This window comes from Ostreococcus lucimarinus, chromosome 6 (assembly GCF_000092065.1).
Source record: "Ostreococcus lucimarinus CCE9901 chromosome 6, complete sequence".
NCBI classification, from domain to species: Eukaryota; Viridiplantae; Chlorophyta; class Mamiellophyceae; order Mamiellales; family Bathycoccaceae; genus Ostreococcus; species Ostreococcus sp. 'lucimarinus'.
Genome location: NC_009360.1, coordinates 350,520 through 376,877, shown reverse-complemented (window position 1 = coordinate 376,877; position 26,358 = coordinate 350,520). Strand labels below are relative to the sequence as shown.

Below are 26,358 nucleotides of genomic sequence, written 5' to 3'. Positions count from 1 at the left end.
GGCGGAGGAGGACGCGGGGGCGTCGCCGCGCGAGGCGTTCGAGCGAGACGCGCGCGCGGAACGAGAAGCGGAGGAAGCGAACGCGCGCGCGCTCGAGGAACGGCGCGCGGCGAGGAGAGAAAAACGAGGCGGGGTGCCGCGAGCGATGCGAGCGACGGAGGCGAAGAGACACCTGGGGATGAGCATCGCGGCGACGACGCGCGAGGTGGAGGCGATGAAGGAGGCGGGCGCGAGCGTGGTGCAGAGAGAATTCCTGGTGCAGCGCGCGATGTCGGAAGCGGCGACGGGGGAGGGATGGTACATGTTAGAGGTGCCCGAAACGCGGGAGAATCAGGCCAAGGCGGCGATTTTGGCGCTGAATGGGACGAAACTGACGCGAGGGCAAGGCGAAGTCGTCGCGTGGGTGCCGCGCGTGCCGGCGGACGGTTTCTACGTCGCCGAGGAGGATGCGGTGGGGAAGAGCGAGCTGGAGTTGTGTCAAATGGTCGAGGAAGAGGACATGATTGAAATGCTTCAGCCGGGGTACGTCTTGGTGCGATGTGCGCTGACGCAAGAGCTCATGGACGCCTTTGACGATTTGCGATCGGTTCGAGGGTTCGCCACGGGGGGAAGCTCGAGGTTCGGCAAGAAGAAGTACGAAAAGCTGAACACGCCGTTGACGATGGACGATCAAATTCCACGCATGATCGAAAGGTGTCTGCCGGTGGTGAAAACCGAGGCGGACATCGAGGCGGAAAAGGCCAGAGAGCAGGCGAAGGAGGTCATGCGCGCCGAGCGCGGCGACGAAGCCGACGAAGCCGACGCCGGGGACATGCGTCCGGTGGCGTCGCGCGAGGAAGCGTCGGGTTCGGTCGATCGCGTGGAAGTGCACACTGGTCCGTTTAAAGGGTTTAAAGGTCACATAGTCGCCAGAAACGACGACGGATCGGTGGAAGCAACGCTCGCTATTTTTGGAAGAGACACGAACGTGTCGTTAGCCGCGGACGAGTTCAACTGTATCTGATGTCTCAATAAATAATAACTACCTATGGTTCCTAAGTCTATCGTTACTCTACCTTTCGCGACGCTTGATCTCTTGGTACAGCGCCGCGGCGTTGGGCTCCGATCCCGCGCGAGACAGACACAATCGCGCGACGACGGGCGTCGCCGCGCTTTCCACGCCGGCGAACGCGAGCGCTTGAAATCGTTCACTCCTCGCGCGTAACACGAAAATCACGAACGCGAAGAATCGTCTCGACATCGCCACATCGATGGCGTCCGCGTCGTCCTCGCGCGCGGCCATGGTGACGAACGCCCGAGCGATGAAATCGCCTAAAGCGCCGCTCTTCTCCAACGCCGCCGCCACGGCGACGGCGGACTGCGCCGACGCCGAGCACGCCAACCCTTGAAAAACATCCATCACGCCGAACACAGTCGGCCGATCGTCGTGCTCAAACACGTTCACCGTCGCCAGCGCGCGAAACAACCCCATCGCGCGTTCGTTCTCGACCCCTAAAGCGCTCGCCAACGCCTCGAAATACGCCGTCGCGACGTCCGCGTTTCGCCTCGCCGTCATCAGCGCTTTCCCCCCATCCATCGCGTCCAACAGCGCGCACCCCGACCCTGGCACCATCGCTCGCGAGAAATCGTCCCCGCACCTCGCCACCGCGCGCAACGTCTCGATCACCTCGTCCGCCCGTCTCGGCAGCACCGTCTTCGCCGCGCACTCGTTCGCCGCGTCCGCCATCGCCGCCACCACCGCGCGCGCCTTCGCGTCGCTCCCCTGCCCCAGCGCGCGCACGACTCGACGCACCGCGCGCCGCGCGCGAGCGTCGCTCGCGTCGCCGCTCGCCGCGCCTCGCGCGCCGAACGTCGCGCACCGTTCGAGCACGTCCCGAGGAATCATCGCCCCGACGCTTCGCACCGCCGCGCGCGCCGCGCCCGCGCCGTCGCCGACCGCATCGCGCGTCGTCGCGTCGCCCGCGCCCGCGCCCGCGTCGCCCGCGCGCGTCGACCACGACGCGTCGAGGCACGTCCACATGGCGCGGCGCGCGATGCGGCGAAGAAAACGCATCCGCTCTGTGTGCGTGTGGAGATCTTCGGACAAACGGACACACATCCAAAATATCCCTAAAGATATTTCCGCGATCTCGCGTCGGCGGGTCGCTTTAAGGCGCGTTCGAAAGCCATCAAAAGCGCGCGGGCGCGAGATCTCGAGATCTTCGAGATCTCGCGCGCGCGTGCGGACGCGCATATGGGGTTAAAACGCGTTGAACACGAGAAAAAGCGAAAAAGCACGAAAAAGCGGCGACGGTTTAGGGTCGTCGACGCGCGTCGCTTTTTCGACGCGAAAAAGCGCGCGCGCGGCGGCGAAAGACGCGACGACGCGACGCGCGCGGCGACGCGAGGCTCGGCGAGCGCGCGCGGGACGCGCGCGCGTTGATTTACGCGCGTCGATACGCGCGCGCGGGCGAGGCGACGCGACGCGCGGGCGAGCGCGCGCGACGCGCGATTCGATTCGCGCGACGCGCGACGGGGTGATTCGTCGGGGCGTCGACGCGCGCGCGCGAGGGACGCGGCGACGCGATTCGCGCGAAGAAGCGCGTGCGAGGGTTCGGTTGAGTTTACGCGCGTCGCGATCGTCGCGTCATCGGTAGGGTGCGACGGTCGCGCGCGAACGCGCGGGGGGTGATTGTCCGCGGGGCGATTCCGAGGCAGGGCACGGGGGACCGACGCGACGCGCGCGCGATGAGCGGGTCGGGGTCGAAGACGACGGGTGATGGTGGTGACGCGGGGAACGATGAGAGCGCGCAGCACGATGGAAGAAAGCGGGGTGAGGCGCAGACGGCGATGAGCTACCCGACGACGACGACGACGACGACGACGACGACGACGACGGAGGGCGCGCCGGTGAAGGTGCGCAAGCCGTATACGATTACGAAGAAACGGGAAAAGTGGAGCGATGAGGAGCACGCGTTGTTCGTTGAATCGTTGAAAAAGTACGGGAGGGCGTGGAGGAAGATTGAGGAACACATCGGGACGAAGACGGCGGTCCAGATTCGGTCGCACGCGCAAAAGTTTTTTTCCAAGTTGCAAAAAGAACAAGCCGCGCGAGGTTCGGCGAGCGGAAGCGACGCCCCGGCGGGGTCGCAAGGCGACTCGAGCAAACGGCGCGGTGCCCGTGGTTCGACTTCTGGAAGTAAGAAGAGTAGAAGGAGCGTTTCGCCGGATTTGAACCTGAAGATCCCGCCGGCGCGTCCGAAGAAGAAGCCCGACCACCCGTACCCGAAGAAGGCGACGAGCCAGCAACCGAGCGGCGGAAGCGGAGAGGGGAAGAGCACTGGGACGGCGCAAAATATGATGGGGTCGGCGACTCAAGCCGAACACATCGCTAACGCATCCTCCTCTGCGGCGGTCGCGGCTGTGTTATCCGTGGCTTCAGATAAAATGCAAACGAGCTTGCAGCACGATTTGCGCGCGGGTTACTTTGGCGTACCTCCGGGCGCCGGCATGTTTGCGCAGCCGGGATTGTTTCCGGTTCAGCACATGATGAATCCGTACGTGGGCATGTCGAACCCCGCAGCTGGAGCGCAGAATCCTCCTCAAATGAGTAATCCCCAGCAGTTCATTAACTACATCAACTTTTTGACCAACATGTGGCGACAAAACGCAAACGCCATGAGCGCGGCGACATCCACGGATGGCGCCGCCGAGCCGAGCGCGCCCGCGGTCAATAGCAAGAGGACGAAGGGTAAAGATAGCCCGGTTGATGATTCTAAGGGTGCTGGCGGAGACAGTTTAGCAGCTAGTAAAGATTTAGCTGAGGCGAACGACGCTAAGAAGAGCGCGTTTTCGTCTTTAGGAGGCAGACAGATTCCGACGGCCAAGCTCGCGAATCCAGGCCCGTACGCGATGCCGTACGGCACGCCCGAACAGTTTGGTCCGTATTTTGCGTCGATCATGCAGGCAGCGGCGATGGGATACATGGGCGCTCAAAATGCCCCACCGATGGTGGGTATGAGCGGTTTCATGACCAACAACGCCCACCCGACGTCGACGCAGACGCACGGCGGCGCCAGATCGGACGCCGGCGTGAAGCACGAAGCCGATGGATCGGACGGATCCGACGGATCCGATGATTACAAGCTGGACGCGCGCGATTGACTTGCGCGTCACGCATCGGTCTATCTTAACCATTTTCCAAGATTTTCCCTTTGTACAACGATACAAACCGTTCCCGCCGCGCGGTTTGCGCGGCGCGAACAGATATTCTTTTAGATTCTTTGATTGTTTTTGATTTAATAATAACACAACCTAGAGATACCTACTTCTACGCGCTACCACTACCGCCACTACATCATGAACGTCTCTTCCGCGCTCTCGTACTCCGACGACGACGACTCCGCGTTCGATCGCCGCTCGCCCCAAAAAAGGCGTTCTCCGTCGATGTCAAACTTCGCGAAACACGACGGCGCCGAGTGACTCGCCCGTCCGCACCGCGCGCACCTGCGCACCGCCGATCGTCCATCTCTATTCGGCGATCTCGATCCCTCCGGCGCGCTCAGCGCGTACCCATTCACGTGCGCGCGCGCGAAACAATCCCTCGCGACGTGCGTTCGTCTCCCGCATCGCAGGCACCGCCCCTCGCGATGCGCGATTTCGCCGTCCAACGCCGCGCGTTGCTCCCGAGTCAGATTCGGGCACACGTAACTCCCGCCGCGGACCGCATCGACGCCGTGGCGCAGCATCATCCGTTTCAGCTCGACGTCCTCGCCCTCCAGCGCGCTCGCGCGCGACGCGAACGCGATTTCGCGCGCGACGCGACGCGGTGGATGGATTCGGGTCCACGTCGATCCGACGCCGGCGCGATGCTCGGCGACGGATCTCGCGACGCCGACGTAGTACGCGTCGTGCTCGCACTCTAAAACGTAGACGAAGTGGACGTCCATGTCCGCGCGCGCGCGCGCGACGGAACGGCGCGACGGAATGGGGCGATCGAGGCGCCGAGCGCGAGCGATGCGGGCACCGGCGCCGAGTTTACAAAGAATCGTCTCAGACGTCAGACCCCGGACGATCGCTCGCGCGCATGCGCTCGAGCTCGTCTCTAAACGCGGCGTAGTTGGCGTCGGCGCCCTTGGCGAGCAACTCGTCGCGAATGGCGTCGTTCTCTCGTCGCGCGTCGACGACGCGCGCGATCGTCTCGACCAAATCGTCCGGGACGTCGCCGAGATCAAAGTCCCGCCACGGCCCGACGCCCTCGAGCCCCTTCGAGCGCTCGTAGATCTCATCCGAAAGTTCCAGCGACGTTCGATGCTCTCTCATCATCGCGCGCGCGTCGAACTCGAACTCGATCGCCGCTCTCGTCTCGTCGAGTCGTCGGCGTCGCGCGTCGTCGTCGCGCGCGCGTCGCTCGTCCATCATCTTCATCACCTCCACCATCGCCTCGTCCTCCGCGCGTTTCGCCCGTTCCAGCGCGTCGAGCTCCTCGCGCGCTTCCGCCAGCGCCGCCATCGCCTCGTCCCGCGCCGCCTTCGCGTCGTCGCGCTCGATCCGCCGTCGCTCGACGTCTCGCGTCGTCTCGGCCAATCGCGCCGCGCTCGCCTCCTCCGCGCGCCGTTCGCTCGCCAACCGCCGCTCCGCCGCGTCGAGCTCGCGCTGCAGTCGCTCGAGCATGTCGTCGCGTTTTTTCGCGTCGTCGTCGTCGCGCGTCGTCGCGCGTCGTTCTCGGCGTCGTCGCGTCCGCGCGTGCCGCGTTTCGTCGCGCGCGCGCGCCGCGCGTCGTCGCGCGCCCGCCGACGCGCGCGCGACGACGCGGGCGCGCGCGTCGATCGGCGACCGACGGACCGTCGTCGCGGTGTTCCGAATCGCGGACTCGCGCGACGCGCCGACGCCGAGAACGACGCGTCACTCGCGCGCGCGCGCTCGCGCCATGCGCGTCGACGTCCGCGGTGACGCCGTCGCGGTCGTCGACGGCGACGTCGACGTGTTCCGCGAGCTCGGCCCGCACGTCGCGTGCGCGCGCGCGGGCGCGAGCGCGCGTCGCGGGACGCGCGCGCGCGACGAAGTCGACGGACTCGGCGACTGCGTCGCGTTTCACCTGCGCGCCGATCGCGCGCGGTCGCGACACCGCGTCAAGCTGTGCGGAGAGATGTGCGCGACGGCGTTCGTGGCGAGCGCGCGGTGTAAACTGTGGTGGATGACGCCGACGTGGGGACACGGAGGCGAGGACGTGCGAGCGGAGACGCAGTTCGCGCTCATGGAACTGGGCGACGGCGCGGGGTACGCGTGCGCGCTGCCGACGAGCGGGGCGCACTTTCGAACGACGCTGGAGGGAAACGCGAAGGGAGAGGTGTGGATGATCGTTGAAAGTAACTGCGAGGAGGAGAACGCGATCGAGGTGGATAACGTGATGGTGATGGCGTGCGCGAAATCGCCGTACGAGGCGATTCGACGAGCGATGGCGGAGACGCGGACGATGTTGGGAACGTTTGAGTTGCTGGAGGATAAAAAGTTGCCGGAGACGGTGGACGTGTTCGGGTGGTGCACGTGGGATGCGTTTTATACCGACGTCACGCCGGATGGGATCGAACAAGGCGTGCAGACGCTGCGGGACGGTGGGGCGCCGGCGCGATTCGTGATCATCGACGACGGTTGGCAGAGCGTGCTGCCGGATAAGAGTTATCGCAAGGTGAGCAAGAAGGATAAGACGGTTCCCGACTCGAACGCGGTGGTCGTGCCTCCACCGACGACGTCGGCCTCGCCGCCGCCCGGCGTGTTGGCGGCGATGGCGGCGTCGTTTTACTGGAGCCGCTTGCACGCCAGTCGTTTTCGATCCCTCACGTGGCACATTTTTAGGCTGTTGATGAATTACGTCTTTTATCACACCGTCAAGGTGGTGGTGTCGAGCATGAGTCACTTTAATCATCGCGTGTACGCCGTCAAGGCGAATCACAAGTTTCAAAAGCTGCACGTCATCGGTAGCGGGATGTCGAGGACTTTATCCCAGCGCGTACTGCCAAAATTTTTCCGTAGAAAATTAGCAGGCGCGAGCGCGCGACCGTCGCAGTTGGACCTTCTTCCCGAAGCCGAGTCCGTGGATGGGCTCGCTAAAGTGGTTCGTAAGATCAAGACCGAGTTTGGGGTGGAGTACGTGTACTGTTGGCACGCGTTGCTCGGGTATTGGGGTGGTATTCATCCGGATGAGGAAAACGTAGCGAAGTACGGATCGGTGATGAAGTATCCCAAGCATACGCCGGGAGTGTTGACCGTGGAACCGTCCCAGGCGTGGGATCCGCTCACCGTGGGCGGGGTCGGAGTGCCTAGTCCCGATACTTTGGCGCACTTTTACGTCGTCACGCACGATTATCTCTCCGCGTCGGACGTTGATGGCGTCAAGGTGGACGCGCAAGCCGTCATCGGCGCGTTGGGGTACAAAAACGGCGGCGGTCCCGCATTTGCCAGGCGCGTGCACGCGGCGTTGGAAGAGTCCGTGCGGGCGCATTTCCCCGATAATGGCATCATCAACTGTATGTGTCACTCCACGGAGAACATTTATAACTTCAAGTCGAGCGCGTTGGCGAGAGCGAGCGACGACTTTTACCCGGCGAACGAAGCGAGCCACACGGTGCACATCGCCAACGTGGTGTACAACTCCATCTTCATGGGCGAGATTGTGTTGCCCGATTGGGACATGTTTCAGAGTCAGCACGTAGCCGGTGCATTACACGCCGCGACGCGCGCGATCGGTGGGTGTCCGGTGTACGTGAGCGATCATCCGGGTAAGCACGACTTTGAGATTCTCCATCAGCTCGTGTTCCCATCCGGTAGAGTACTTCGATGCCGCCAGGCGGGTCGTCCAACCCGCGATTGCCTGTTCAGAGACGTCACTCGCGATGGTCGAACGGCGCTCAAGGTGTGGAACCGCAACTTTGTGAACTCAGTGATCGGCGTGTTCAACATTCAAGGCGCCTCGTGGTCGCGCGCCACGAATCAGTTCGCGAGTCTGCCGAAACCAATCTCCGCCACGCTCGCGGAACTGTGTCCACGAGACGTTGAAGGTATCGCCGATCGATCGACGCAGGGTGCATCGTTTGTGGTCCGTTCCCATCGCAACCGGCGCATTGAAATCCTGCGCTTGAAGGAGTGCACGTCCATCATGCTCATGCACAAGGATTGGGAAATTTACACCATCGCCGAACTCCTCGAGCAAGGCGACATCAAATTCGCCGCCATAGGTCTGACCGCGATGTACAACGGTGGAGGATCCATATTACGCATAGACATGAACGGAAGATCCGCAAACGTGACCGCGTACGGTCTCGGCGAGCTCGCGTGTTACGCCTCGCGGGCGCCGACATCCGTCCACGTCGACGGGCGAGCCGTCTCGCCCGATTTCGACCCGCGCACCGGCGCGCTCTCGATCGATCTAGGCGCCACCGAGGGTACGCACGAGTTACAATTCAACTGGTGATCTCCCCGCGACGCGCGAGCACAAACTAGTCAAAATTTCGTGTTGTTGTTTTCATACCGCAGTCGATTCCGCTCCAACCGCCGCGCCGCGCCCGCACTTCGCGTCGTCGTCGTCGTCGTCGCGCCATGACCGACGCGACCACCGCGCGTCGTCGCGAGCGCATGGATGAACCCGATGATCTCGGCCCGATATCCGCCACTCCAGACCTCATGGTGACGCGCGCGCTGGCGTTCGCCGACGTCTCGCCCGATGACATCGTGTACGACCTCGGGTGTAACGACGGTCGCGTGTGCGTCGCCGCGGCGCTCGAACGCGGCGCACGAAGCGTGGGGATCGAGATTGATCCCGGCGCGTGCGCCGTCGCGCGCGAACGCGCGGCGCGCGCGAACGCGCTGTTGAAGAAGGATTTAGTGCGCGTCGAGGAGGCGTCCGCGTTCGACGCGAGCGCGAGCGAGGCGACGGTGGTGTTTTCGTATCTCTTGCCCAAGGGAAACGCGAAGTTGGGGGCGAAATTGCTGAAAGAACTGAAACCAGGGTCGAGGGTGGTGACGTACTTGTTCAAGATGCCCGAGGAGACGTGGGGGGAGAAGTTGACGCGCGTGGAGAGTTTCGCGAGCTCGCGCGAGCGAGCGGCGGGCGGCGTCGATTCTTCGGCGTTTAACAAGCTGTACTTGTACGTCGTTTGAGCGCAGCGCGCGACGGTGCGGATAGAAAATAGTGCATAGCATGCATTCGTTGCATTGATGAGAATATTCGGTCAATAACAAAATTGTTTGAGAAGCGGAGAGCGCTTCGTTTACGCGCCCTTGACAAAGTCGATACCCTTCTTGATCTCGCCTTGAAGCTGCGGGATCATGGCGTCGAGGTTGGCTTGCTCGTACGCGGTGAGAGAACCGAGACCGTGGATGGTGTCGACGCCATCGCGGCCGAGCGTCACCTTGGAGGCGAAGAACGCGGCGTCGGTGATCTTAGACTCGACGTACGTGCACTCGACGATGTTGGCTTCGCCATTCTTGGCGCGCAAGCACGCGTCGGCGAACAAAGCGCCCGCGTACGCCATAGAAAGCGTGGCAGAGCCCTTACCAGCCTTGGCGGCGACGACTTCGGTACCGCCGTCTTGCGTGCGCTTGGTCAACGCGTCGATATCCGCCTCGGACAAGTTGCTCGCCTTGGGCGTCGCTTGAGAGAACAACGGCAAAATCGTGATTCCAGCGTGACCGCCGACGACGGGGACGTCCACTTTCGCCGTCTCCAAGCCCGCCTTCTCCGCGTAGAACGTCTTCGCTCGCACCACGTCCAGCGTCGTCACCCCGAAGAGCTTTCTCGCGTCGTACTTGCCCTTCGCCTTCAACACCTCCGCCGCGATCGGCACCGTCGAGTTCACCGGATTCGAGATCATATTAATCATCGCGTTCGGACAGTTATCCGCGATCGCCTCCACGAGTCCCTTCACGATCCCTCCGTTGATCGCGAACAAGTCGTCCCGCGTCATCCCCGGCTTTCGCGGCACGCCCGCCGGAATGATCACCACGTCCGCGTCCTTCAGCGCCGCCCCGAGCTCACCATCTCCGGCGTATCCCTTCGTCTGCGCCGCCGTGTTCACGTGCGACACGTCCGCCGCGACGCCCGGCGTGCCCGCGATGTCGTACAGCGCCAGTTCCGTCACCAGCGGATTCATCTTCATGAGCAACCCGCACGGCTGGCCGATCCCGCCCGCCGCGCCGAGGACGGCGACTTTGTATCCGCGCGCGCGCGTTCGCGCGATCGCATCGTTCGACGCGCGTCGCAGCGCTCGAGCGAACATCGTCGAAGCGCTTCGCGTCGCGCGGTGCGGCGCCGATCGCGCGCGATCGCGCCATCGTTCGATCGATCCGTCGGCGGCGCGATCGGGTGTCCGCGGGGCCGTCGCGACCCTCGTTTGGCGAACACCCTCGCGCGGCGACGGACGTCGTCGCGACGCGCGCGCGGCGGAGATCGCGACGCGATCGCGACGCGCGCGCGAACGGCATGTCGACGCGAAGCGCGCCGACGCGAGGCGACGCGATGACGCGCGACGCCGGCGACGACGCGATGACGAGCGAGGCGCTGGCGACGTTCACGCAGGGGCTGCTCGAACAGATGCAGGGACGGTTCCAGACGATGTCGGACGCGATCATCACGAAGATCGACGAGATGCAGGAGAAGATCGAGGCGCTGGAGCGAAGCGTGGAGGAGATCGCGAGCGAGACGCGAGAGGGGAAGTAGACGAACGGCGGGACCGGATTAGATTGTATTTGTATCGCAGCGCGCGACGCGACGACGAAGGAGCGCGAACCTAAAGCTCGTCGCGGGCGGAGACGCCGGCGACGGCGTCCTCGATCGTTTCTAACGTCGCGGCCGGGATCTTGGTCTCGCTGAAATAGTCGGCGACGGCTTGCGCGGCGCGGGCGTAATCGCCGTCTTCGAGCGCGCGCGCGAGCGGGTCGGGGAAGATTGTCGACAGCAACGTTATCCAGCCGACGATCAACATCACGAACACGGTGAACCAGAGCACCAAACGCAAGGTCCATGACTGCTTTTCGATCTTCGTCGCCAAAGCGCTGGCGTCGGCGGAGCCCGAGAGGACGACGTTTCCTTTGGGATTCCACGCCATGGTGGTGACGAAAATCATGTGCGCCTTCTTCACCGGTTTAATGAGCGTAAACTTTTGCGCGTCCACGACTTTTACTTCGCCTTCGGAGCTTCCGACGGCGATGAGCGTACCCTGCGCGTTCACCGCGAACCCGGAGATGGGCTCGCTTTTGAACACTCGCGCCTTGCTGATGACTTTCCACGTGGCGACGTCCCACTTCACCACCCAACCTTCGCCGTCTAGATTCACCCCAGTCCACGCCACGCTCGTCGACGCGTTCGTGCCTCGGCCGTACGCCGCGCCGCGAAACACCACGTTCCGCACCCCGCTCTTCTTCACGATGGACTCGTCGAACAACGTCAGCACGCGTTCGCCGCGCTCGACGCTCCACACCGCGGCGCCGCGACCGATGTTACTCGCCGTCGCGTTCTCCGCCGACGTCGTCAACAGCCCATCGCCGTCGGGCGCCCAGGCGATATCGGTCACCGCCCCTTTCTCGTGCGCCCCGAGCTCTTTCTCCACCTCCAACGACGGCCACGCTAGAATCTTTACCTCCCCGCTCTCCAATCCCAGCGCCAACCGCGCGCCCTCCGCGTCGAACGCCGCGCACTTAATCTCCCGCTCATCCGGCGTCACGTGCACGCGATTCGGCAGTCCCAACGCGCTCGCGCACGATTCGATCGTCCACCGCGCCTCCCCGTTCGTTCCCGACGACGACGCGCCCTCGTCCGCGCCGTCGTTCGCGCCTCGCCGCGCTCGAAACACCCCCAGCGTCCCCCCGAACGCGCACACCACGTGTTCGCGCCCCGGGTGCACCGCCAGCCGCTGCGGCGCGTCTTCGTCCGTGTGCGTCCACGCCTCGGCGTCCGCCAGCGTCGTTCCGTGCGGGCCACGCTCGCACGACGCGATCAAGATTCGATTCGGAATCCCGCTCGACTTCTTCCCGCCGCCCCCGGCGAGGAGCGCGGTGCGATCGTCCAGCCACGCGCCGGCGTAGATGGGCTGGCCGTACTTCTTCGCGCGCCGCGCGCGCGCGCTCGCGCGGTCGAACATGGCGGCGCGCGCGTCGCGATGTTCGGGCGAGTCGCGAATCGACGCGCGTCGCGACGTTCGCCGCATTCGCGCGCGCGCACCGCGCGGACGAGCGGCGCCGCGCGCGGCGGCGACGCGCGGGGAGGTCGCCGCGCGCGGCGCGCGTCCGCGGGCGCGGTTGATGCGCGCGAGTGGCGCCGCGGCGTCGCGCGCGGAGTCGGTTGGGAATTCGCAGTCGTCGGCGGCGATGTGGACGGCGCGCGCGCGCGCGGGCGGCGTGCGACGGCTCGTCGCGAGCGTCGGCGCGCGCGCGACGCGCGGGATCGCGTGGGGAGGACGCGAGGGTGGATGGGGCGAGACGACGAAGACGGCGGCGACGGCGCGCGCGGTCGCGAGCGGCGCGACGACGACGACGACGACGACGACGACGACGACGACGAACGGGAAACGGACGCTCATGATCGTCGAGTCTCCGGCCAAGGCGAAGACGATCGAGAAGTATTTGGGTGCGAACGCGAAAGTGCTGGCGAGCTACGGGCACGTGCGTGATCTGGTGAATAAACAGGGAAGCGTGCGGCCGGAGGAATCGTTCGCGATGACGTGGACGTCGACGTCGAGGCAAAAGGCGGCGATGCGAGACATCACGGAGGCGTTGAAGAAGACGGATGTGCTGCTGCTCGCGACGGATCCAGACCGAGAGGGTGAGGCTATCTCGTGGCACTTGCTCGAGGTGCTTCGGGAGAAGAAATTGTTGCGCGACGACTTGGACGTCAAGCGCGTGACGTTTGGGGAGATTACGAAAACAGCGGTGCTCGACGCGGTGGGTTCTCCGCGGGACATTAACGTTCCGATGGTTGATGCGTACATGGCGCGACGCGCGCTGGATTATCTATTCGGATTCACGCTCTCTGGGCTACTGTGGCGTAAGTTGCCGTCGAGCGTGAGCCTGTCCGCGGGTCGCGTGCAGAGCGTGGCGCTGCGATTAGTGTGCGAAAGAGAGGAAGAGGTGGAGGCGTTCGTGAGCGAGCCGTATTGGACGGTGAAGGCGAGTTTAAGTTCAAAAGACGGCTCTACGTTTGACGCCGCTTTGACGCACGTCGATGGCGCTAAGCTTGGAAAGTTTACCATCGCTTCGAACGACGAAGCCGAGGCGTACGCCAAGCGCGTGCGAGAATGCGATACGCTGCGGGTGGTGGAGGTGAAGCACAGCGAAGCCAAGCGTACGAGTGGACCACCGTTCACGACGTCGACGATGCAGCAGGAAGCGAACAAGCAGCTCGGTTTCGGTGCGTCGAGGACGATGTCGGCGGCGCAACGACTGTACGAGGGCGCGGGCACGGGCGAAGGTTTGATTACGTACATGCGCACAGATGGCACGTACGTCGCCCCACATGCGATTGAAAGCTTGCGTACGACCGCTGGTGAGCTTTTTGGTGATGAGTACGTGCCTGAATCGCCCAGATACTTTAAGAAGAAGCAAAAGAATGCGCAAGAGGCGCACGAAGCGATTCGACCTACCAAGGCTGGACGGCTTCCCGCGCAAGTTGCGCGGCAAATAGGACCAGGCAGCGATGAAGCGAGACTTTATGCGTTGATTTGGGCGCGCACTATGGCGTCACAAATGTCACCTGCGCTTACCGATCGCATAGCGGCTGAAATTGCCTCCGCAGAGAACGACTTAAAGCTCAAGGCGAACGGACACAGGCTCAAGTTTCCGGGATTCCTTGCGGCGTATCGAACGTCCAGACCCGAAGCTGCGCCACCTTCAGACGACGCGTGGTTACCTATTCTTGGTGAAGGCGAAGGTTTGTCTGTGAAAACTGACGGTGAGAGTCTCGGGTGCGAGGCGACAGAGCACAAAACGTCGCCGCCGCCTCGCTACACGGATGGTTCCATCGTCAAGGCGCTCGAAGAACGAGGCATCGGGCGACCGAGCACGTACGCACCGATTTTAAAGGTGCTCGCGCAGCGTGAGTACGTCGCAAAGCAAGGTGCCGCACTCGTTCCCACGACTCGCGGTCGTCTAGTCTCTGCGTTTCTCACGAATTACTTTGAGACGTACGTCGATTACGGCTTCACGGCGGATTTGGAACACAAGCTTGACGACATCACGAGCGAACAAGTACAATGGAAACCGTTACTCGAGGAGTGGTGGACGCCGTTTAGGGATAAAATATCGTCGCTTTCGGAGCTGCGCGTGAGCGAAGTCATCGACGCTCTCGATGAGAAGCTCGGGCAGCATCTCTTCGGCGAGGCGACGTATGACGGCCACGTGCACATCAACCCGGATCAAGTCGCCGAATTAAGCGATTCCGACGACGTCGTGAGCGAAGCACGGAGATGCCCGAGCTGTAAAATTGGCAGACTTGGTTTAAAGCCATCAAAAGCTGGTGGATTCATTGGGTGCAGTCGCTACCCTGAATGCGGCTTCACGCACCCGTTGCATCCGATTCGAGGCGCCATCGTGAGCGACACGGATGATCCAGATTTCGTCGCCACCGTCGAAGATCCCGACGCAGTGATGTATCCCAAGGTGCTTGGCGTTGATCCAGCGACCGGAAAAGAAATTTCTCTCCGACTTGGTCCTTATGGCCCATATTTACAACTCGGCGTTCAAGAGCTCGCGGCGGCGACGCCGGCAGAGGATGGGAAGAAGGCAAAGAAACCGAAGAAACCGCCTGCACCTCGTCGCGTCGGAGTGGCAAACATCGGCAAGGACGTCAACAAGATCACTCTCGCGGAAGCCATCGGGATGTTTGAATACCCCAAAGTGCTTGGTGTGCATCCGGTGACGCAGGCGCCCGTTTCGCTCAACATTGGCCCATTTGGTTGGTACGTCGCGTCCGAAGTCGCCGGCGAAGTTCTCAGAGCATCCATCGGGAAAACCGTATTGAAGCGCGTCGGTGCGGTCGAAAACGTCGATATCGACGAAGCTGTCGAATTGTTGCGCAAAAAAGCCGAGCGCCCACCGCGCACGCGCGGTCGATACGCTTCGAAAAAGACCAAGGCGAAAAAGGAGCCGAAGAAGGCGAAGGAACCAAAGCCGAAGAAGGAGCCAGAGGCAAAGAAGGAAGCCAAATATCCAAAGGCAAAGAAGGCGCCGAAGCCCAAGGTGGAAGTTCCAGGAATGAAAAAACCGCTCACGGCCTTTTTCGCGTTCTCGGCGGACGAACGCGCGTCAGTCAAGGCGGAAAATCCAACCTTTAAAGTCGGCGAAGTCGCCAAGGCGCTCGGCGAGCGGTGGGCCTCGCTCGATCCAGAACGCAAAGCCAAGTACGAGAGCGATGCCAAGACGGCGAAAGAGGCGTACGCTGCCGCGCTCGCGGAGTTTTCAGCGTCCAGCGAATCGTCTCGCGAACCTTAGATCAACGCATATTAATAGATTTACAACGCTTCTAGAATCCGCGCGCGCGACGCCAATCAAAATCGAAACGGTATGATGTAATCGTACGACTTTCCCGCCTTTTCGCAATCCTTCCCGCACGTCACGACGCACGCTTTCAACACTCGCTCCTTTGCCTTGGCATCTAACCCAAATCCCGTCGTCTTCCTCTGTCCCTCGTCGTACTCCGCGATCGCCCTCGAGCACGACGCCTTGCACGCCGGCGCGCACGCCTTCAACATGTCCCGCTGCTCCCGAATCTCCCCCAGCGCCTCCGCCTCCGCGCACGCCGACGGTCTCAGCGCCTCGGGCGGTCCTCTCGGCCCCTGTCTCGACGCCGGCACCACGTTCACGCACGACTTCACGCTCATGCCGCGTTTTCTCGCCACGATTTTCGACCCACTCTCGTCGAGCACCGCGACGCTGAACGCCTTCTCCACCGTCCCGAACACGCTGAACGGCTCGATCGGGTCGTCGGGCGGCGACTGCGGGAAGAACTCCCTCGCGCGCGCCGCGTGCGGCGTCGCGAGCGTCAGCGCGAGCGTCAGCGCGAGCGCCACGGTCGTTCGCGCGGCGTTCGTTCGCCCGCCGTCGACTTCGGCGTCGACTTCGACGACCTCGCGCGCGCGACGCGCGACGATCGCGCGCGCGACGGCCGAGCGACGACGCGCGGCGACGACCGCGCGACGACCGCGCGCGACCGCGGCGCGCGCGCGCGACGGCGCCGCGGCGCGCGCGACGCCGAGCGTCATTGTGTGCCGCAACCGTCTCGTCTTCGCTCGATCGATGCGCGTCCACGCGCGACGCGCCGCGCGCGGCGTCGCGCGCGCGCGCTCGAACGCGACCGCGTCCACGTCCGCGGCGTCGTGGCCGCGCACCGTCGCCGAAGCCGCGCGCGCGCTCGACGCGCGCGCGCTGACCGCGGTCGACCTGCTCTCGCACTGCGCGCGTCGCGTCGACGCGGACGCGCTCACGTCGCGCGCGTTCGTCGGGAGCGCCGCGTCGCGAGACGCGCACGCGAGACGCGCGCTGGCGGACGCGCGCGCGTCGGACGCGCGGCGAGAGCGGGGCGAGACGGAAGGCGAGGCGGATGGGGAGGCGAGGCGGCGAGCGAGCGCGCTCGACGGCGTCCCGTTCGCGGCGAAGGATAATCTGTGCGCGAACGTCGGGACGACGAGCGCGGGATCGAGGATTTTGGAGGGGTACGAATCGCCGATCGAGGCGACGGCGATCGCGCGGTTGCGCGCGCTGGGGGGGGTGTTGATTGGGAAGACGAACATGGACGAGTTCGGCATGGGGAGTCACACGCGGACGTCGGGGCAGACGACGCTGAATCCGACGTCGTCGGACGGCGAAAGGTCGAGCGGGGGGTCGAGCGGGGGGTCCGCGGCGGCGGTTGTGAACGGTTCGGCGTTTTACGCGCTCGGAAGCGATACGGGGGGGAGCGTGCGATTGCCCGCGGCGTATTGCGGCGCGGTCGGATTGAAGCCGACGTACGGCAGGGTGAGTAGGTTCGGTCTCGTGTCGTATTGTAGCTCGTTGGACACGGTGGGGGTTTTAGCGCGGACGGTGAGTGATGCTGGGGTCGTGCTCGCGGCGATTCAGGGCGAGGACGCCCTGGACGCGACGACGGTGGCGCGGTGCGAGGATTTAGACGCGGCGGCGCTCGAATTCGTCGACGAGACGACGCCAAAAGCAGCATCTTTGAAGGGCTTGCGCGTGGGCGTTCCAGAGGAATACGCGGTGAGCGAATTGACTCAAGAAGTGTATGACGCGTGGAACGAAATGGTGCGCGCGATGGAGGCGCTCGGGGCGGAAATTGTGCGCGTCAACATGCCGCACACCGAGGCGGCGTTGCCGTGTTACTACGTCCTCGCCCCGGCCGAGGCGTCGAGTAATCTCGCACGTTACGACGGTATGCGCTACGGTGACCTCACGCGTGACCTTTCGCGAGAAGAATATCTTGCTGAAGAGTTTCAAAGCGCCATCGCGAAGGCGCGAAGCTTGGGTTTCGGCGACGAGGTTCGTCGCCGCGTCACAGTCGGCGCGTTTGCCCTGAGCAGCGCGCGCGCGGCGGAATACTTTGAAAAGGCGCAAAAGGTTCGAAGATTGGTGTCGGACGACTTTACAAACGTGTTCGGCGGCGAAGGCGGTGGCGTAGATGTGTTGCTCACACCATCCAGCGTGTCGACGGCACCAAAACTTTCCGACGTCGAGGCACTGAGTCCGGCGCAAACGTACGCCGCCGACGTCATGACGGTGCCCGCATCGCTCGCGGGTTTACCCGCGATGTCCATGCCCGCTGGGCGCTCGAGGGCGAGCGGCTTACCCATTGGTATGCAAATGATCGCGCCAAAATTCCGAGAAGCTCGGCTCGTGCGCGTCGGATCGACGCTCGAGCGCGCGATGGCCGGAACGAGGTCGTACTCGTCTTCGACGTCTTCGACGGACGCCTTGGAGGAAAGAGGCGAAGCCGCGCTGCGGCGACGAGAGGAATTGATCGCGCTCATCTCGCGCCAAGGCGTCGATATCGATCGCGTTGTCGAAGCAAACAAGGAACTCAGCCGAATTGAACCCATCGCGGAGCAGTATGAAGTCGTCAAAAAGCTTCGCGCCGAAAAGGCGTCTCTCGAGGAATTGGTGCGAGACGCGTCGAGCGGGGGTGATTCTAAAGAGCTTGCCGAGCTCGCGCGCGAGGAGCTGCGCGCCGTTGACATCGATTTACCCGATCAAGAGCTAGCGCTGCAGCTGCTTTTCTTGCCTCACGACGACGCAGACGATCGGGGCGCGATTTTAGAGGTTCGCGCCGGCGCGGGCGGCGACGAAGCCGCGCTCTTCGCCGCCGAGCTGTTCCGCATGTATGCCTTACACGCGAGAAAGAGCGGTTGGAGGTTCGATACGTTGAACGTGAGTGAGACCGATGGTAAGGGCGTTCGAGAAGCGAGCGCTGAAATTCTAGGCAAAGGCGTATTTGGGAGGTTGAAGTTTGAATCCGGCGTCCATCGCGTGCAGCGCGTGCCCGAGACGGAGACGCAAGGCAGAGTGCACACGAGCACAGCGTCCATCGCGGTGCTTCCGCATGCGGAAGAGGTGGAGATGGACATCAAAGAGGAGGATGTTCGCATCGACACCATGCGCGCCAGCGGCGCTGGTGGTCAGCACGTCAATACCACCAACTCCGCGGTTCGCCTCACGCACGCGCCGACGGGGATCCAAGTCGTGATCCAAGACGAGCGAAGCCAGCACAAGAACAAAGCCAAGGCGTTCAGCGTGCTCAAGGCGCGATTGTACGACTTAGAGCGCGAGAAGATGGCGAAAGAGCGAAGCGAGCTGCGAAGCTCGTTGATCGGTACGGGTGATCGAAGCGAACGGATTCGAACGTACAACTTCGCGCAAGGTCGAGTCAAGGACCATCGCGTCGAGGGGACGATTTCCGACGTCAACGCACTCATGGATGGGTTTCTGTTGGATGAAATCACGGAAAAGTTGAAAAGAAAGCGCGTCGAAGAGCTTCTCGCCGGCGCATAGCGACATTGTGGTACTACATTTCATAGGCTAGACAATTAATTGTTCGACGGCGCGTCGTCTACGCGCTCTTGCGCCCCTCCGTCGGTTTCCGCAAGAATCCCAACATGTACACCAAATCCGGCACGTCCGCGCGAAACGTCTTCGGCACCAACGGAAACACGCACGCCATGGCTATCACTCCCCAAAACACGTAATCCACGACGAACCGTCCGAACGTCCCCACCAGCGGCGCGCCTCGGTACAGCACGCCCGCGCCGATGCCGATCGCGATGTGCCACCAGCGCAGTCCGCGAAGGACTTTCCGGTGCGCCTCGTGCGTGTACACCAGCATCATCTCACCCAGTACGAACCACGTCGCGAACAAGTACGAAAGCGTGCGCAGGTGCATCGCGTACGCCCCGATCGCGAACGGGATCCACAGCGCGTACTGCATCGCCTCGTGCGCGAACGACTCGCGCTGCGCGCGCCAGCTCAGATGCTCGGGAAAGTGCTTGACGAAGGCGCGAACGTCCTGGAGGGAGGAGTTTCGACGCATGTGCGACGCGCGCGCGGACGCGGACGCCATCGCGCGCGCGTGTGCGACGAGACGACGAGGGACGGGACGAGGTCGCGCGGCCGCGCGGCGAACCGTAACGTCGGACTGTAACATTCGCGCGAACACACGGCTCGGCTCGACTCCAGGACGTTTAGCGTCATTTGGGTCGTAGTGATTCGTACTGTGGCCGATTTCGGTCGATCAGTCCGCGAGCTGAATTGGCCAAGTGGTAAGGCGCCTCTTTAGTAAGGAGGCGATCAGGAGTTCGAACCTCCTATTCAGCATCACACCGTAGACTTTTTTTCCCCATCATTTACCGACTATTTTTTATTTTATTTTACTGCATCCCATACCCGATTGTCCGTGGGAACCCGTAACTTTCGCCGTCACACCCGACGGTCGGAACAAACCAATGCCGCCCCCGTGAGCTCGTATCCGCGTACGAAATGTCCGCGTTCTCTGTCTTTTTGCTCAACACCGTCCGCCATGCCACCAACGTTCGGCCACTACGAACGTAAGGAAGCACGACTTCCCACACGTACCGCACGTCTTTCGCGCGCAGCGCGGTTGTTCTGTCCACCTGGAACGCACCCGCGCCGCCGCCTTTTTCGGCTCGATGCGAGCTATACCTTATATGATTGTGAGCAATCAGGCCTAGTGCGTCGATAAGTCGCTTCGCGTTCTCGAGGAGCGCCTTGGCCTGAGCGTCGAGCGTCGCTTTTTCGTCCCTCTCTTTGGGCTCGATGTCCCCTCGCCATTTCGCTCTTCAAACGCTCGAGAGCGTCCATTGTTTTCGAGGTCTTGCCGTATTCGGTCACTCACTTTTTGTTTTCATCGTCGTTTTTACAAAGAAATGTCTAAATCACGCCACGTCGAGCGCTGCGATGTTATCGAGGGTGCTTTCGCGTTCAGTCGGTCGACGCGACGGACGCTCGAGCGTCGCCTAGTGCGCTCACCCTCCGAGCTCGTTCTTCAATACGAGGGACTCGAACTCGTCTAGTAAGTCTTGCTCAATCAGTGGATCGAGCGCAAACGCAGAAATCAACACCAACGCGGCGCTCCGATCGTCCTTCGTCGCCGAAAGCTTGTCCATAATCTTCTCCTTGGCTTTTAAATCGTCCACAAACGTTTGCGCGACGGCGGAAAACGCGCGCCGAAAGCTCTTGAACGTCATCGTGCGAAACAACGCGCCGTCATCCGGGTAATCCACGATCGACGATGCGAAATACTTTTCCACGTTGGCGAGCTTTTCAAAGTCTCGACGTATCTCCTCGACGTCCGCTCGGCGCTCGTCCAGACGCTTGTCCGCCGCTTCGAACGCCGCGTTTCGCTTCGCCCGCAACGCCTCTCGCACGTCGACTTCCGACAACGTCTCGGGGAACGACAAATCATCCACGGTGCGCAACTCTAAGTTTGCGTTCGCGAAAACCGTCATCGCGTCCTGCGCCTCGCCGCGCACTTCGTCCCATTCGCTCTTCAACGCCTTGAACGTCGTGCACGCCGAGCGGGCGCGCTTCTGAACTTCGACCTGCATCTTCTTCGGCGCGCGCTGCCGTCTTCCTTAACCGCGAAGAAATTCTAATATTTCTTCGTGCACCTCGTCTTCTTCGTCGCCCAAATAAGAGCCGATGCTCAAACCTTGCGACGTGAGCACAAAGGTGCGGAACCTCAACAAATACTCCTCGACGCCAAAGTCGTCGACGTAATACTCCGCCGCGTCGTCGTACTCCGTCCTACGCCCGGGGTCGCTCAACACGTGATACGCCTCACCAATCTCTTGAAACCGTCGCTTCGCCTCCAACGTATCGCCGTGCTTGTCCGGATGAAATCGAAGCGCGCTCTTCAAATACGCTCTTCGAATCTCGCCCTCCGTCGAGTCGAACGCGACGCCCAAAATCTGATAATAATCCGGTTTCGACGGTCCCGCGCGTTCGTCCACCGATCCCTCGCGCGTCGATCGCCCCTCGTCCGAATACTCCTCCTCCGTCGCCGCGCCCGTCGACGTTGTCGCCCCTCCCGCGTCTCCCCGATCCACCTCAACCTCGAACGCCGGGTCGTACGCCGGCTTCGGTTTCGGCGACGGCGTGTTTTCCTCGCGCGTGCGCTTCGCCCTCGTCGCGGGCGTTTCACCACCAGCCATCGACCGCGCGCCGCGCCGCTCGAATCGAATGCTGCGCTCGGCCTCCTCTCGCGTCGCCTCGCGCGTCTGCCGCCGCGCCTTGGCCCGCGCGCGTCGCGCGCGCGTCGATCCTAGTCCCGGCCTTCGATCGGCGACGTCGGCGACGTCGGACGCGACGCGCGCGCGCGTCGCGGACTCGCGCGCGCGCGCCGCGCCGGCGGCGAACGTCTTTCAAGACTTGCTGAAAACACGGATTTAAAGTGACGTTTAGTATTCTCGACGCGACGCGCGCGGCGACGGCGTCACGACGCGACGCGACGCGCGCGGCGCGGGACGCGGGACGCGGCGCGAGCGCGAACGCGCGTTCGTCGAGCTCGCGCGCGCGCGGAGACGCGCGCGCGCGCGCGATCGGCGACGCGACGCGCGCGGACGGGTGGAATAATCTTAGAATATTCTCGAAACGACGCGACGTCGTCGAGACGGCGGCCGTCGCGCGCGAGCGCGGGACGATGAATCAACCGGCGCCGTCGATGGGGGACATGGAATTCGATATGCTCTTCGAGGAAGACGCGATGGATTTCGAGCGCGATCGCACGCCGCGTCGCGATGATGGCGCGACGACGGTCGGGTTCGACGTGTCGGCGGTCGTCGTTCGCACCGCTCGACTTTTGTGCACGCCCAGGGGCGAGGAGGCGTATCGCACGCTCAAGGCGTTGAAGTGGGCGGTCCGAGAGATTGGTTTAGACGCGTTCAAGGATGATTCGCGCGTTTCACACGTGCGCGAAAGTGGTTTAGAGGAGTTGATGATGAAGCTGCGCGAAAACGATCCGGTGAAGTTTGGTCGACTCGAGCGGGCGACGAGCGAGACGCCGCGCGAAGGTGACGTCAGCGACGCCTTGAAAAAGCTCAATCACTCGTTCCTTTGGTTACCGCCGAGCGTGCTTATTGGCGATAGCGATGCACACGCTCTAGCGTACGCGTCTGCGGACGAGCGCATCATCATCGAGCCCAACTTGCGCTCGCACTTTGTCGTCGGCCGGGCCACCGCGCAGTACGCGCGCCTCGTGGAGTCCATGCCCACAGCCTTCGTCGGCACGTACGCGCAGCTGAGCGAAATTGTCTTCTTCATGTCGACGCACATGATCAACTCTTTCCGCGAGAGTGGTTTGGACATTCCGCCTTGGCGGCGTCCGAGCGCATTGACGAGTAAGTGGACCGTCAAATCCGAAGCCGTCGCGCGCGTCTCCATTTCCCCGAGCGGTTCCCCGGTCGCGCCGTTCGATTTCCCCAGCGCCGTCTCGCACTTTTCCAAGCCTTCACAAATCGCTCGAGCCGTCGTTCGCGCGCTGTAGCGCGTTTAGTTCCAGCTTTGCTTTCTTAGTTTCGCCGTCGCTCCCTTCTCCAACCGCCGCGTCGCGCGCGTCACTCCATGCCGCCTAATCCCCCGCCCGATCCCGTCGTTTTGCGCGCGCACGCGACGGACGCGCAGTGCGCGTCGTTCGACGCCCGTCGCGGCGCGCGCGCGCTCGAGACCGGCGACGCCGACGGCGTCATCGTGACGTGGGACACGACGACGCGCCGCGCAGTCGGACGACGACAGGCGCACGCGCCCGCGTCGGGCGTGCTCGCCATGCGCGACGTCGCGATCAGGACGACCGGTGACGCGTCGACGTCGTCGCGAGCGATGCGGGTGACGCAAGGGAAGGATGGGTCGTTGAAGTTTTGGCGTCGCGGCGACGGCGACGACGGCGACGCGACGGAGATGGTCGAACGCGCGGTGTACACGCGCGTGCACGGATTCTGTCGAGTCGCGAGCGATTGTGATGATCTCATCGCGTTCGCCGGGGACGCGCGAGGGACGATCGTGGTGATGCGGGCGTCGAATGGGAACGTCGCGTGCGGGACGCCGGCGGTTGGCTCGGAGGACGACGACGACGATCCCAAAATCGGCGTCGTCATGTGTGTGCGGTTCGTGCGCTCGACGCACTTGCTGGCGGGGTACGAGGATGGAACGGTCATTCTTTGGGCGTTGAATTTCGAGAGTGGGGTCGGGGAGATTGTGTTTAGGAGACGCGCGCACGGGGAGACGGCGCTGTGCGTCGACGTCGACGCGGGCGGAGAGGGCGCCGTCACGGGCGGTGCCGACGGCGTGCTGGTGCGCTACGCCATCGAGTTCGTGACGAAATCTGAAGTGAACGTGCGCGTCCTCCGTACGCACGGCCCGTACACGGATGTCGTGAGCGCATCGAGCAAGCAACCGGGCGTGAGCGCGTGTTCAATTCGCCGCGATGGCAAAATCGTCGCGTGTGGTTGTTGGGACGGCAAGATCCGCGTGTTCGAGTACAAAGCGAGGTCGAAAGGTCGACTGTTAGCGGTGTTGAAGTATCACGACGCCACGGTGACGGACGTTCTGTTCGCTCCCGATGATTCGTTTTTAGTGAGCACGTCTCGAGACGGCACCGTCGCGATGTGGAACATCTTTTAGTTCTGGTGTCTACGTAGGCTAGTGTTGGATTAAATAGAGTCCGCAGTAATCTTAGCAGCAATCGCCACCGCGCGGTTTCATCTCTTCCTCCGCAATCTTCAACGACCGACTTCGACCGACACCGCTCGTCTTTGTGCCCGCGCCGCCGCCGCCCGCCGCCGACTTGCCTCGCTTCGCGTCCAACGCCGTGGCCACGCTCATGAACGCCTGCGCCACGCCCTTATCCGCCTTCGCGCTCGTACTAAAGAACGCCGCCCCAATACTCTTCGCGTACGTCTCCCCATCGCTCTGCGACACCTTTCTCGCCCGTTCCAAATCGCTCTTATTCGCGCACACCGCCAGCGAAATCTCGCTCCCGGCGATTTGTCTCAACTCCTTCACCCAACTCTTCACCCTATCGAACGAATCGCTATCCGTGATGTCGTACACCAACACGGCCGCGTCCGCATCGCGATAATATATCGGTCCGAGCGCGTGAAACCGCTCTTGTCCCGCCGTATCCCACACGTTGAGCGTCGCCGCGCCGTCGTTTTCCAGCGCGACTCTCTTGCTCAGATACGTCGCCTGCACCGTCGGCGTCTGCGTCTCCGAGAACGTGTTCTCGACGTACCGCAGCAGCAATGACGTCTTTCCAACGCGTCCCTCGCCCAGGAGCACGACCTGCGCGTCGAGCGCGTCGAGCGCGCGCGTCAGTCTCGATGCGATTGGTTCAATTTCGATTGGAATTCGCGCCGAAAGCCGCGTCGCGCGTCGAGCGCGCGCGTCGAGCGCGCGCGCGCGCGCGACGCCCGCGCGTCGCGACGCATCGCGCGATCGCGCGCACCTTGAACGCGTTCGACGCGGACTGCGCGCCCGTCATTCGCCGATTGTTTCGCTCTCGCCGTCGCCGTCTGCCGCATAGACGCGCGCGATGACGTCGGTTGAAGCCGCGTACGGCGCCGAGGGCGCGAACGGAGACGATGACGACGACGACGTCGACGCGGAGGACGCCCAGCGCGCGCTGCGCGCGTGGGAGAAGAAGTACCAGAGCGAACGGGCGTGGGAAGACTTGGAGGAAGACCCGGTGACGGGACGCCTGCGCGTCACGAGCGAGGCGCAGACGGCCAAGGCGCGCGAACGGCGCGCGAAGATGGCGGCGCTCGCGACGAGCGCGGGAGCGGCGAAGGGAATGATTCGGTTCACGTACGTGGTGGTCGATCTGTCGCGGGCGGCGAACGAGGAAGACTTTCGACCGAACCGGTTGAGCGTGGTCGGACAGTGCGCGACGTCGTTCATACGGGAATATTTCAATCAGAATCCGCTATCGCAGTTGGGGATCATCGTCGCGAGGAATGGGGTGGCCGAACGGTTGACGGAGCTGAGCGGGAGTCCGGAGGCGCACGCGGCGGCGCTGAGAAACGCGCTGGACGCGAGCGGGGATTTTAGTTTGCAAAATACGCTAAACGTCGCGAGGACGTCGTTGAAATCGATTCCGTCGTACGGAAGTCGTGAGGTGCTCTATATCGTGAGTTCGTTGTCGACGTGTGATCCTGGAAATGTGTGGACAGAGATCGCGGCGACGAAGGCGGCCAAGGTGCGCGTGAGCGTCGTCGCCGTGGCGGCGGAGCTTCACGTCAGTCGACGGCTGACAGAGGAGACTGGAGGAACGTACGGGGTGAGCTTAAACGCCGACCATTTGGATGATTTAATCATGGCGCACGCACCGCCGCCGCCGCTCCCCGAAGACGCGACGAAGTCGAGCTTGGTACAAATGGGATTTCCGCAAAAGAAGCACTTGAGTAAGGACGCGCTCGTGGTCGGAACGGGGGGTGAATACGTGTGTCCTAGGTGCTCTGGGAGAATCGATGAACTTCCTTCGCAGTGTGCGGTGTGTCGTTTGACGCTCGTGTCGTCACCACATCTCGCGCGATCGTACCATCACCTGTTTCCCGTCGCCCCGTTCAAGGAGTACACGCGCGACGAGGCTTCAGCGAAGGAGGTGTTGGAGTGTAAAGCATGCCTCGCGCTTATCAAGCAAACAGATCCAGCATCCAAGTGTGAGCAGTGTTCTAACGTGTTTTGCTTCGCTTGCGATTGCTACATTCACGAAAAGCTGCACAACTGCCCGCATTGCACTTGCGAGCGAGAGAATTGAGAGCGTCATGAAGTCGCGCCGGACTCGATGTCACGCTCGCGATAGCTTCGTTTCCAGTTCGGTCGTTGTAATTTACACATGCT

The 26,358-nt window shown here is 63.0% G+C and overlaps 22 protein-coding genes across 22 annotated transcripts; 12 read left to right on the top strand and 10 right to left on the bottom strand.

The window, feature by feature from the left end:
* Window positions 1-214: 214 nt before the first annotated feature.
* OSTLU_15779 (predicted protein) lies at window positions 215-1,003 on the top strand (the record flags this gene model as incomplete). Its single annotated transcript, XM_001418428.1, has 1 exon — window positions 215-1,003. One exon carries the CDS (start codon window positions 215-217, stop codon window positions 1,001-1,003), a length of 789 nt encoding a protein of 262 aa, XP_001418465.1.
* A 48-nt stretch (window positions 1,004-1,051) lies between these two features.
* OSTLU_32166 (predicted protein) lies at window positions 1,052-1,726 on the bottom strand (the record flags this gene model as incomplete). The annotated part of the gene is made up of 1 exon (XM_001418195.1): window positions 1,052-1,726. The coding sequence occupies one exon, from the start codon at window positions 1,724-1,726 to the stop codon at window positions 1,052-1,054; it is 675 nt and encodes a 224-aa protein (XP_001418232.1).
* A 1,115-nt stretch (window positions 1,727-2,841) lies between these two features.
* OSTLU_5960 (predicted protein) lies at window positions 2,842-3,666 on the top strand (the record flags this gene model as incomplete). The annotated part of the gene is made up of 1 exon (XM_001418427.1): window positions 2,842-3,666. A coding segment is annotated over one exon (825 nt), but the record flags the coding sequence as incomplete, so codon positions are not given.
* A 665-nt stretch (window positions 3,667-4,331) lies between these two features.
* Window positions 4,332-4,928, bottom strand: OSTLU_32164 (predicted protein; the record flags this gene model as incomplete). Its single annotated transcript, XM_001418194.1, has 1 exon — window positions 4,332-4,928. One exon carries the CDS (start codon window positions 4,926-4,928, stop codon window positions 4,332-4,334), a length of 597 nt encoding a protein of 198 aa, XP_001418231.1.
* A 1,154-nt stretch (window positions 4,929-6,082) lies between these two features.
* On the top strand, window positions 6,083-8,407 carry OSTLU_744 (predicted protein; the record flags this gene model as incomplete). Its single annotated transcript, XM_001418426.1, has 3 exons — window positions 6,083-6,667; window positions 6,872-6,949; window positions 7,046-8,407. Coding segments are annotated over 3 exons (2,025 nt in total), but the record flags the coding sequence as incomplete, so codon positions are not given.
* A 167-nt stretch (window positions 8,408-8,574) lies between these two features.
* On the top strand, window positions 8,575-9,135 carry OSTLU_92891 (predicted protein; the record flags this gene model as incomplete). The annotated part of the gene is made up of 1 exon (XM_001418425.1): window positions 8,575-9,135. The coding sequence occupies one exon, from the start codon at window positions 8,575-8,577 to the stop codon at window positions 9,133-9,135; it is 561 nt and encodes a 186-aa protein (XP_001418462.1).
* Window positions 9,136-9,184: 49 nt separating this feature from the next.
* On the bottom strand, window positions 9,185-10,270 carry OSTLU_24671 (predicted protein). The gene has a single exon (XM_001418193.1). It carries the CDS (start codon window positions 10,251-10,253, stop codon window positions 9,246-9,248), a length of 1,008 nt encoding a protein of 335 aa, XP_001418230.1. The 5' UTR covers window positions 10,254-10,270; the 3' UTR covers window positions 9,185-9,245.
* Window positions 10,271-10,492: 222 nt separating this feature from the next.
* On the top strand, window positions 10,493-10,693 carry OSTLU_40958 (predicted protein; the record flags this gene model as incomplete). Its single annotated transcript, XM_001418424.1, has 1 exon — window positions 10,493-10,693. The coding sequence occupies one exon, from the start codon at window positions 10,493-10,495 to the stop codon at window positions 10,691-10,693; it is 201 nt and encodes a 66-aa protein (XP_001418461.1).
* Window positions 10,694-10,748: 55 nt separating this feature from the next.
* Window positions 10,749-12,131, bottom strand: OSTLU_32159 (predicted protein). The gene has a single exon (XM_001418192.1). The coding sequence runs from the start codon at window positions 12,111-12,113 to the stop codon at window positions 10,764-10,766; it is 1,350 nt and encodes a 449-aa protein (XP_001418229.1). The 5' UTR covers window positions 12,114-12,131; the 3' UTR covers window positions 10,749-10,763.
* A 208-nt stretch (window positions 12,132-12,339) lies between these two features.
* On the top strand, window positions 12,340-14,940 carry OSTLU_41359 (predicted protein; the record flags this gene model as incomplete). The annotated part of the gene is made up of 3 exons (XM_001418423.1): window positions 12,340-14,351; window positions 14,400-14,703; window positions 14,737-14,940. Coding segments are annotated over 3 exons (2,520 nt in total), but the record flags the coding sequence as incomplete, so codon positions are not given.
* HMGB3505 (predicted protein) lies at window positions 14,845-15,456 on the top strand (the record flags this gene model as incomplete). The annotated part of the gene is made up of 1 exon (XM_001418422.1): window positions 14,845-15,456. One exon carries the CDS (start codon window positions 14,845-14,847, stop codon window positions 15,454-15,456), a length of 612 nt encoding a protein of 203 aa, XP_001418459.1.
* A 56-nt stretch (window positions 15,457-15,512) lies between these two features.
* Window positions 15,513-15,845, bottom strand: OSTLU_32157 (predicted protein; the record flags this gene model as incomplete). The annotated part of the gene is made up of 1 exon (XM_001418191.1): window positions 15,513-15,845. The coding sequence occupies one exon, from the start codon at window positions 15,843-15,845 to the stop codon at window positions 15,513-15,515; it is 333 nt and encodes a 110-aa protein (XP_001418228.1).
* A 415-nt stretch (window positions 15,846-16,260) lies between these two features.
* Window positions 16,261-17,877, top strand: OSTLU_40919 (predicted protein; the record flags this gene model as incomplete). The annotated part of the gene is made up of 1 exon (XM_001418421.1): window positions 16,261-17,877. A coding segment is annotated over one exon (1,617 nt), but the record flags the coding sequence as incomplete, so codon positions are not given.
* Window positions 17,878-17,880: 3 nt separating this feature from the next.
* On the top strand, window positions 17,881-19,002 carry OSTLU_41024 (predicted protein; the record flags this gene model as incomplete). The annotated part of the gene is made up of 1 exon (XM_001418420.1): window positions 17,881-19,002. One exon carries the CDS (start codon window positions 17,881-17,883, stop codon window positions 19,000-19,002), a length of 1,122 nt encoding a protein of 373 aa, XP_001418457.1.
* Window positions 19,003-19,060: 58 nt separating this feature from the next.
* On the bottom strand, window positions 19,061-19,537 carry OSTLU_92889 (predicted protein; the record flags this gene model as incomplete). The annotated part of the gene is made up of 1 exon (XM_001418190.1): window positions 19,061-19,537. The coding sequence occupies one exon, from the start codon at window positions 19,535-19,537 to the stop codon at window positions 19,061-19,063; it is 477 nt and encodes a 158-aa protein (XP_001418227.1).
* Window positions 19,538-20,489: 952 nt separating this feature from the next.
* Window positions 20,490-21,071, bottom strand: OSTLU_92888 (predicted protein; the record flags this gene model as incomplete). Its single annotated transcript, XM_001418189.1, has 1 exon — window positions 20,490-21,071. One exon carries the CDS (start codon window positions 21,069-21,071, stop codon window positions 20,490-20,492), a length of 582 nt encoding a protein of 193 aa, XP_001418226.1.
* Window positions 21,072-21,164: 93 nt separating this feature from the next.
* OSTLU_9323 (predicted protein) lies at window positions 21,165-21,458 on the bottom strand (the record flags this gene model as incomplete). Its single annotated transcript, XM_001418188.1, has 1 exon — window positions 21,165-21,458. A coding segment is annotated over one exon (294 nt), but the record flags the coding sequence as incomplete, so codon positions are not given.
* A 707-nt stretch (window positions 21,459-22,165) lies between these two features.
* On the top strand, window positions 22,166-22,862 carry OSTLU_94506 (predicted protein; the record flags this gene model as incomplete). Its single annotated transcript, XM_001418419.1, has 1 exon — window positions 22,166-22,862. A coding segment is annotated over one exon (697 nt), but the record flags the coding sequence as incomplete, so codon positions are not given.
* A 216-nt stretch (window positions 22,863-23,078) lies between these two features.
* OSTLU_32152 (predicted protein) lies at window positions 23,079-23,288 on the bottom strand (the record flags this gene model as incomplete). Its single annotated transcript, XM_001418187.1, has 1 exon — window positions 23,079-23,288. One exon carries the CDS (start codon window positions 23,286-23,288, stop codon window positions 23,079-23,081), a length of 210 nt encoding a protein of 69 aa, XP_001418224.1.
* Window positions 23,289-23,613: 325 nt separating this feature from the next.
* OSTLU_41450 (predicted protein) lies at window positions 23,614-24,141 on the top strand (the record flags this gene model as incomplete). Its single annotated transcript, XM_001418418.1, has 1 exon — window positions 23,614-24,141. One exon carries the CDS (start codon window positions 23,614-23,616, stop codon window positions 24,139-24,141), a length of 528 nt encoding a protein of 175 aa, XP_001418455.1.
* Window positions 24,142-24,192: 51 nt separating this feature from the next.
* Window positions 24,193-25,000, bottom strand: OSTLU_32150 (predicted protein; the record flags this gene model as incomplete). The annotated part of the gene is made up of 2 exons (XM_001418186.1): window positions 24,193-24,801; window positions 24,965-25,000. 2 exons carry the CDS (start codon window positions 24,998-25,000, stop codon window positions 24,193-24,195), a joined length of 645 nt encoding a protein of 214 aa, XP_001418223.1.
* A 51-nt stretch (window positions 25,001-25,051) lies between these two features.
* OSTLU_41034 (predicted protein) lies at window positions 25,052-26,275 on the top strand (the record flags this gene model as incomplete). The annotated part of the gene is made up of 1 exon (XM_001418417.1): window positions 25,052-26,275. The coding sequence occupies one exon, from the start codon at window positions 25,052-25,054 to the stop codon at window positions 26,273-26,275; it is 1,224 nt and encodes a 407-aa protein (XP_001418454.1).
* Window positions 26,276-26,358: the final 83 nt, after the last annotated feature.

Coding starts and splice junctions, on each gene's coding strand:
- OSTLU_24671 (XM_001418193.1), bottom strand. CDS start 10,253: ATGTTCGCTCGAGCGCTGCGACGCGCGTCGAACGATGCGATCGCGCGA.
- OSTLU_32159 (XM_001418192.1), bottom strand. CDS start 12,113: ATGTTCGACCGCGCGAGCGCGCGCGCGCGGCGCGCGAAGAAGTACGGC.